The sequence below is a fragment of the Physeter macrocephalus genome, chromosome 1, assembly GCF_002837175.3.
Source record: "Physeter macrocephalus isolate SW-GA chromosome 1, ASM283717v5, whole genome shotgun sequence".
NCBI lineage: Eukaryota > Metazoa > Chordata > Mammalia > Artiodactyla > Physeteridae > Physeter > Physeter macrocephalus.
Genome location: NC_041214.2, coordinates 118,237,730 through 118,247,403, shown reverse-complemented (window position 1 = coordinate 118,247,403; position 9,674 = coordinate 118,237,730). Strand labels below are relative to the sequence as shown.

Here is a 9,674-nt window from a genome sequence, read left to right as displayed (position 1 = left end):
CTCTCAACCACTGCACCACCAGTGAAGCCCCTGCATTTCTTTAGAGTAACAATGAAATATCAGAAAGGGAATGTAAAAAAACAATACCTTTTAATATCACAACCCCCCCATAAAATACTTAGGAATAAACCTGACCAAGGAGGTAAAACACTTATATGCTGAGAACTATAAAACTATAAAGGAAATTGAAGATGATTCAAAGAAATGGGAAGATATCCCATGCTCTTGGATTGTAAGAATTAATATTGTTAAATTGGCCATGCTGCCCATAGCAATCTACAGTTTAAATCCAATCCCTATCAAATTACCCATGACATTTTTCACAGAACTAGAACAAGTAATCCAGAAATTTATATGGAACCATAAAAGACCCCGAATTGCCAAAGCTATCCTGAGGAACAAAAACAAAGCAGGAGGCATAACCCTCCAAGACTTCAGACAATACTATAAAATGATAGTAATCAAAACAGCATGGTACTGGCACAAAAACAGACATGTGGATCAAGGGAACAGAATACAGAGCCCAGAAATAAACCCACACACCTATGGTCAATTAATCTTCGACAAAGGAGGCAAGAATATACAACTGGAAGAAAGTCTCTTCAGCAAGTGGTGTTGGGAAAGTTGGACAGCTGCATGTAAATCAATGAAGTTAGAACACTCCCTCACACCTAAACAAAAATTAACTCAAAATGGCTTAAAGACTTAAACGTAAGAATGATACCATAAACCTCCTAGCAGAGAACATAGACAAAATGTTCTTTGACATAAATCGTACCGATGTTTTCTTAGGTCAGTCTCCAAAGGCAATAGAAATAAAAGCAAAAATAAACAAGTGGGATCTAGTCAAACTTACAAGCTTTTGCACAGCAAAGGAAACCATAAACAAAACTAAAAGACAACCTACAGAATGGGAGAAAATATTTGCAAACAATGCAACTGACAAGGGCTTAATGTCCAAAGTATACAAACAGTTCATAGAACTCAACAACAAAAACACAACCCAATCAAAAAATGGGCAGAAGACCTAAATAGACTTTTCTCCAAAGAAGACATACAGATGGCCAACAGGAACATGATAAGTTGCTCAACATCACTAATTATTAGAGAAATGCAAATCAAAACTGCAACGAGGTAGCACCTCACATCCGTCAGAATGGCCATCATTAAAAAGTCTACAAATAAGAAATGTTGGAGAGGGTGTGAAGAAAAGGGAACCCTCCTACACTGTTGGTGGGAATGTAAGTTGGTACAACCATTATGGAAAACAGTATGGAGGTTCTTCAAAAAGCTATTAAGTAGAGTTGCCATACTATCCAGCAATCCCACTCCTGGGCATATATCCAGAGAAAACTATAATTCAAAAAGATACGTGCACCCCTATGTTTATAGCAGCACTATTCACAGTAGCCAAGACATGGAAACAACCTAAATGTCCATCGACAGATGAATGGATAAAGAAGATGTGGTACATATATATATAATGGAATACTGCTCAGCCATAAAAAGGGATGAAATAATCCATTTTCAGCAACTTGGATGGACCTGGAGATTATCATACTAAGTGAAGTAAGTCAGAAAGAGAAAGACAAATACCATATGATATCACTTATATGTGGAACCTAAAATATAACACAAATGAACTTATCTATGAAACAGAAACAGACTCACAGACATAGAGAATGGACTTGGGGTTGCCAAGGGGAAGGTGAGGTGAGGGAGGGATGGATTGGGAGTTTGGGAGTAGCAGATGCAAACTATTATACATAGAATGGATAAAAAAGGTCCTACTGTATAGCACAGGAACAATATTTAATATCCTGTGATAAACCATAATGGTAAAGAATATGGAAAAGACTGTATAACTGAATTGCTTTTCTCTACAGCAGAAATTAACACAACATTGTAAATCAGCTATACTTCAGTTAAAAAAAACCTTCCAACTCTTTACCTGGCTGCCTGACTTGCCATATATGGGAGTCTGAAATCTGTGGTTTCTTATCTATGCTTTGAGTTTTTTCAAATTCAAAAATGTTTTCACTTTTTACTCCTGTCACATTTCGTCTGGCTTTTCCAGGTCCCAAACCCCTCTGTAGTTCTGCAGGTCAGATTATGCCCTTTGTGGCTGTAGTGCTGTCTCTACTCTCTTCATTCACTGTTACTCGTCTGTCTGCATATCATCTTTCAGAAATGTGTTGAAATTCACTGTTAGTTAATGGTTCTCTCTATCCTTTTTACTTTATTGTTTTGAGTTAGTACATTTTTTATTACACATTATATTAAGGATGTCTACAGAAAGAGGAGAAAAAAATAGTCATCAGTTTGCTTGTCTTGAGTTAGAATTTTTCAATCCTTTAATAATCGAACATAGAAGACAGAATTTGAACTTGCTTTGATGATGTGGATCTTCATTATAAACCTTAGTTATTGGGAGGTGCTCTAGTTGTTTAAATATAGGTTGAGACGGGGCTGACTGTACTTTTAAATCCAGTAGAGGTTCTGGAACATGATTTCTTAAAAAAAAAAAAAAAAGTTCTTGATTAGTAATTGCTCTGGGGTTATCACCACAGCAGCAGGACTAAAACTTTTCTAGTTTTCTCTCTCAGTAGATGACCTTGCTTCCCCCTCCACACTTATTATCAAGGCTGTCTATTGTGAACTTTCATTTACCTTGGAACTTCTCGGTTCCCTGTTCATGCTCCCTTGTTGTTTCAGATGAAGAGCTGGAATCCCATCTTTTCTGAAGCTAACTCCTCCATTTGCAGCCAATTTTTTATTACACATTATATTAAGGATGTCTACAGAAAGAGGAGAAAAAAATAGTCATCAGTTTGCTTGTCTTGAGTTAGAATTTTTCAATCCTTTAATAATCGAACATAGAAGACAGAATTTGAACTTGCTTTGATGATGTGGATCTTCATTATAAACCTTAGTTATTGGGAGGTGCTCTAGTTGTTTAAATATAGGTTGAGACGGGGCTGACTGTACTTTTAAATCCAGTAGAGGTTCTGGAACATGATTTCTTAAAAAAAAAAAAAAAAGTTCTTGATTAGTAATTGCTCTGGGGTTATCACCACAGCAGCAGGACTAAAACTTTTCTAGTTTTCTCTCTCAGTAGATGACCTTGCTTCCCCCTCCACACTTATTATCAAGGCTGTCTATTGTGAACTTTCATTTACCTTGGAACTTCTCGGTTCCCTGTTCATGCTCCCTTGTTGTTTCAGATGAAGAGCTGGAATCCCATCTTTTCTGAAGCTAACTCCTCCATTTGCAGCCAGAAGTCGTGGGACTGTTCTCCTGGATCTGCATCTACAAATATGTTCAAGTCTTCCCCTTGGGGGAAAAAAATCTTCCTATCTTTTCCTTAAAGCTATATTTATAGAAGACAGAATTTGAACTTGCTTTGATGATGTGGATCTTCATTATAAACCTTAGTTATTGGGAGGTGCTCTAGTTGTTTAAATATAGGTTGAGACGGGGCTGACTGTACTTTTAAATCCAGTAGAGGTTCTGGAACATGATTTCTTAAAAAAAAAAAAAAGACCCAAAAACTAAATTTAAAAATGTGAAACAATATAGTCTATAAGAAATTAAAAATAATAAATTTAATTTGGAAAATGCAAATAGCAATACTCATGGTTAATATATCACATAGCTTTGTGCAAGTGATTTAAAAACTGAATGCAACCAATTCCTAATTTTCTGGCAGACAATCAGTACACTAAAGATGGTTACCAAAACTAACACAATTCCGGGTTCACAGCTATACTGTATAGTAGATATAATAACAGTCTACCTGGAAAAAGACTCCAACCTTGTTTCCAGTTAATATCCAAAGTATGTGAAATTAAGGGCCAATTCTGAGAAAACATATGGTGGTTGGACACGTAGTTCCCACCAAGGAACATTCCATTAGAACAAAAGATCTGCTATTAAATGAGTTCTTGTTCCCTGGCAAAATCCCACCTCCTGAAAGAGACAACTATAGCCTTGAACTAGCTAGGAACATTACCTAATGTTTAGCTACCAATATTCATTGTAATCTCCACCGGCAAGGAATATTTTGCATTTTGAGGTTACTTTTTTCTTCACTGATTCTGACAGTTAACACAAACTGCAAGTACTCTGATTTGATATTGCACTAGATATCAACGTTTTATAGCCCATTTTATATTATAGGAGCCAAATTTACTGATCATAACCTTCAAAACACACAATTATCTTAGTTACATATATTTATAAATTAAATAATGCTAACTCTGTAATAAGACTGCATCAAACATTTCAGCCTCTACAGGCTCATTCTAATGTGATTATCTCCTATCATCACCTATATTTCAATCCAAAGGCAATTAAGTTTAAATGAGCCTTAAAAAAGAAAAAAAAAGTACATGTAAAAGTAACAATATTTTGTTATTCTACTTTAAGCAACATTTTCTCTGCTCACAAAGGAAATATATGAAAGTTAATTTTACTAAGTACTATAAATGACATAACATTTACAGCCTGCAGATTAGGAAGAATTCATTCACTCTTCCTATTCACACAATTCTCTCAGGTTGCAGTACAGTACTTTATGCTAGCTAAACATCTAAAGGCCTCAATTTCATCAGAATCCCTGAGTTGGTGAAGATTATCCAGTCATTAGAGAGGAGCACACTCTTTATTATATCATCTACCTCAATTTCTGCTGGTAATTTCAATAAAAAATACTCAGTAGCATCTAACCTGAAAATTTTAATCAGCTCATATTAAACAAGACCATGACATTTATAGCGTAACAACTTCTATTCACTTCCAAACTGGGGAGAAAGAACCAAATTAAACCAAAATTGTAGGGACTTCGCTGGTGGTTCAGTGGTTAAGACTTCACCTTCCAATGCAGGGGGTGCGGGTTCAATCCCTGGTCGGGAAGCAAAGATCTCACATGCCTCGCGGCCAAAAAACCAAAACATAAAACAGAAGCAATATTGTAACAAATTCAATAAAGACTTTAAAAATCAAACATCAAAAAAATCTTTAAAAAATATTGTAAAATAAAATGTAGTAATCCATATAAAGAACTACTATGTAATAATTAAAAATTACGTTTACCAAGATTTTTAATAACATTATAAACATTTCTCCAAATTAAGTAAAAACATAACAATATAAAATGAGATGTATGATCCCAAGCATATGAAAAATTTCTATGTGTGTGTAACTACACACAAACTTGTAAAGATGGGGAAAAAAACATCTAATATTGTCAGTAGAGATTTTATGATTTTATTCTTCTACTGTCCATATTTTAAAAATAAACAGTCTGTTATTTTTAATAACATACATTAATATATAATCAAAAAAGAGTTTTAAAATCCAAGGTTGAAGAATTACTAGTAAGTGCTAAATAGATGATTAATAGGTGAAATTTGACAAAGGTCAAAGAAATTACTGGGTGTTCTTTCAGGATAGTTCTGGGCTTGATTCTCTATTGACTGAGTTATTTTTCAATTTGGTTGGGGTAGAGGTTAACTTATAGACTTCTGTCTAGTGGAACAAATAACCTGAAAGGTTACAGTTTAATGCCCTGTAAGACAATGACCAGTTGTATTTATCTAACTTAGCAATCTCATCTCAACCTTTTATTAAATTGCCTGCAGATATATATCAGATATATGTATATATCAACATCTGTATTTTCACAAATGCTATTCTTGACACCAGTTCTAATGTCTTACTGGTTCTTGCATTAATTAATAAGTCAAATAAAACTTGATATATGTTCATGCTCTATTTGCATGAAGGCCATAATTTTAACTTCTGGAAAACTATAGTTTAACAGTTTTGGAGGTCATCCACCAAGAAGCTCAAGTGAACTAACTCACGTGATGGATCTAAATAATTTATAAGTGCCCTCACAGTATGTTAAGCCTAGCATGTCTTTTCTTGACTCTCAAAAAGGGATTCCTATGTAGCAACAGAGTTCTATGTAACTTTGCTCTGTTTTTCTCTAAGTCTTCTTCTGTCTCTCTACTAAGTGTGTGTTTTATGTCTTACGACTAGTCAGTTATCCCCACTACTGGCAGCAAGAGTTGATTCTGGTTCACAGTCCCTGTTGGATGGATGATGAAGATCTATTCCCTTTTGGATGAGAGAAGACAGAGAACCTGGTTGGTTTGGTTTTGTCTGTGCTCTTATCTGTGAGTTCAATCAATTAAAGAGAGCAGATCTTTTGAGTTCTCATTGAACCAATGAGTTTCTGTGTTTATTTTCACAGAGAAATAACAGAACTGAAGCTAAAAGCTCTCTATATGCTTGTGACTCTAAAATTCAGAAAAGTCTTTACTTCTTCTTGTACGTGAAATATTTTCCTACATCCAGAGAGTATTAATAAATCACACTATTACATCTCTTAATTAGAGGAGCTTTGTAAAACTGATTTATAGAAATAAGCATTTATATAAATCAAATATTCTCCAACTCCACAGAAAATAAACTCCTTACAGAAACTGCTAGTTCAGAAACATTTTTAAGATAAATCAAACTGGTTTAATAATTTTGTTTAAGAAAGAAAAAAAGTTGGGGCTTCTCTGGTGGCGCAGTGGTTAAGAATCCGCCTGTCAATGCAGGGGACACGGGTTCGAGCCCTGGTCCGGGAAGATCCCACATGCCGCGGAGCAACTAAGCCCGTGAGCCACAACTACTGAGCCTGTGCTCTAGAGCCCATGAGCCACTAGTGAGCCCACGTGCCACAACTACTGAAGCCCGCACGCCTAGAGCCCATGCTCCACAAGAAGAGAAGCCACTGCAATGAGAAGCCTGCGCACCACAACGAAGAGTAGCCCCCGCTCACCGCAACTAGACAAAGCCCATGTGCAGCAAGGAACACCCAATGCAACCAAAAAAATTAATTAATTAGTTAAGAAAAGAAGGAAGGTATGAAGGGAGGGACGGAGGAAGGAAGAAAGAAAGTTATGTCTTTTCTCAGATTTATTAGTATTAAATACAGTAAGTCCCTCCATACGAACAAGTTCCGTTCCGAGAGTGTGTTCGTAAGTCCAATTTGTTCATAAGTCCAACAAAGTTAGCCTAGGTACCCAACTAACACAATCGGCTATATAGTACTGTACTGTAATAAGTTTATGATACTTTTCACACAAATAATACAGAAAAAACAAACACACACAAAAAATAAAGACAACATTTTTAATCTTACAGTACAGTACCCTGAAAAGGACAGTAATACAGTACAACAGCTGGCATCCAGGGGCTGGCATCGAGTGAACAGGCAAGAAGAGTTACTCCGTGGCGGAGGGAGGGGAGACGGGAGACGGTAGAGCTGAAGGATCGTCAGCAACAGGAGACGGAGGGCGAGCTGCAGTGTCACTCACGCCTGACGTCGACGGCACAGGTTCCGGTTCCTTGCTGGATTCAATTCTATCTACCCTCTTGAAAAAACGATCCAGTGATGTCTGGGTAGTAGCTCTTTTTTCTCGACCTACAAATATGTTCAAGTCTTCCCCTTGGGGGAAAAAAATCTTCCTATCTTTTCCTTAAAGCTATATTTTTATCTGGAGAAGCCTTCTAAATTTTTTCTAAGTTCTGCTCTCTTTACCTATAGGCATTCTCTGTCTTTAGTCCACTTTTTTTCCTTGTTCTTTTCCTGGGAAATCCTGTTTATTCGCATGACTTCATCTATCACTGAGCCCTAACCCCTTTCCTGAAGTTCAGATGCTCCTTCCCACCTACCCATTAGTACCACTCAATATATTCAAAGACAGACCATTCCATGCTCTGCCTCCATCCTCCTGTCCTTAGAAGAACAAAACAATGAACCAAACATACTCTCTGTCTTTCCCATGTTGATTGGTCTCATTATCATTTTCCCAGTCATCCAGGGATACATTAGAAAGAAATAGTTGTAAGGCTAGAAAACACCCAAAGTTTTTACAGTCAGAGTCAGAATAGGGTTAATTTCAAGTATGTAAGCTTTCTTGCCCTCAGCCCCCATAGTTCCTTTTTAATGTACATAACCAATCTTTTGCATTTTCCTGATTACATGCAGGTCTGCAATTAAGGCCTTACGTCCTGGAGGGCTACTTGTGTACTCTACATGCACACTTTCCAAGGCAGAAAATCAAGATGTGATCAGTGAAGTTTTAAACTCCTACAGTAACATCATGCCTGTGGACATTAAGGAAATGGCAAGGACTTGCTCCCAAGACTTCACATTTGCTCCCACTGGCCAGGAATGTGGGCTGTTGGTGATTCCAGATAAGGGCAAAGCCTGGGGCCCAATGTATGTAGCCAAATTGAAAAAATCATGGACTTCTTGAAGTTGGTGATGTGCATTTTGTGAACCATTACATCGATAACATATCAATGTCTTATTATATTTATTTAACATGTAGGCTCTCTACGTGTTAACATTTAAATAAAATGGAGTCACTTTCCCTGGGTCTGTTGGAATCCTATTTAGTTAATACTTTAGCATTTCAGAACTTTTCACGTGTATTTTTTTCCTAGAAATACATCTACAGTAATGATTTAAGATGGTGCAGATGGTGTTTGTTCTCTATAATAAATCTGTCTTTTACTTGGCATTTTGTAGTTAAATTAATCAGAATATATGGTTTTGTGCATAAAATGTTTGGAAATACCTTCTATCTGTAATGTTGGTGCTTTGAACCTCTAAAAATGCACATCTTCAGGGGCTTCCCTGGTGGCGCAGTGGTTGAGGGTCCGCCTGCCGATGCAGGGGTCACGGGTTTGTGCCCCGGTCCGGGAAGATCCCACATGCCGCGGAGCGGCTGGGCCCATGAGCCATGGCCGCTGAGCCTGCGCGTCCGGAGGCTGTGCTCCTCAACGGGAGAGGCCACAGCAGTGAGAGACCCGCGTACCCACCCCCCCCCCAAAAAAAATGCACATCTTCTGGCCCTCTTATCATTTTTTTCCGTATCAAATGTATATATTCTTTGAGGTTTTTTTCCCCCCTTTTCTATAAGAACTGATTGGTATTCTGAGACTTAACTTCTTAAGTAGCACTATTTCTAGTTCTAGGAAAATAGATTTCTTATTTGCCAAGTTGTTTTTCGTTAAGAACTATCTTCTGTTTACTGCAAAGGTCAGTAACTCTATTGACACCAGCTTTATTTCTCCACTTTTTTTTTCGCAGTGGTTGAGGGTCCGCCTGCCGATGCAGGGGTCACGGGTTTGTGCCCCGGTCCGGGAAGATCCCACATGCCGCGGAGCGGCTGGGCCCATGAGCCATGGCCGCTGAGCCTGCGCGTCCGGAGGCTGTGCTCCTCAACGGGAGAGGCCACAGCAGTGAGAGACCCGCGTACCCACCCCCCCCCCAAAAAAAATGCACATCTTCTGGCCCTCTTATCATTTTTTTCCGTATCAAATGTATATATTCTTTGAGGTTTTTTTCCCCCCTTTTCTATAAGAACTGATTGGTATTCTGAGACTTAACTTCTTAAGTAGCACTATTTCTAGTTCTAGGAAAATAGATTTCTTATTTGCCAAGTTGTTTTTCGTTAAGAACTATCTTCTGTTTACTGCAAAGGTCAGTAACTCTATTGACACCAGCTTTATTTCTCCACTTTTTTTTTTGTGTTCACAAATACAAATTGAAAGGGTAAATTACGTTGAAAGGCTGTTAGAACAGCAGATTCACATGCACATGTTTG

General features: G+C 37.5%; 1 protein-coding gene across 1 annotated transcript in view; it reads left to right on the top strand.

Moving 5' to 3' along the window:
* The window catches only part of NSUN3 (NOP2/Sun RNA methyltransferase 3), a 59,224-nt gene extending 50,101 nt beyond the window's left edge, over positions 1–9,123 (top strand). Inside the window, exon 6 of the mRNA XM_007101618.4 lies at positions 8,048–9,123. Coding sequence (XP_007101680.2) covers positions 8,048–8,318 — 271 coding nt within the window. The 3' untranslated portion in view covers positions 8,319–9,123. The remainder of the gene's footprint in view (positions 1–8,047) is intronic.
* Positions 9,124–9,674: the final 551 nt, after the last annotated feature.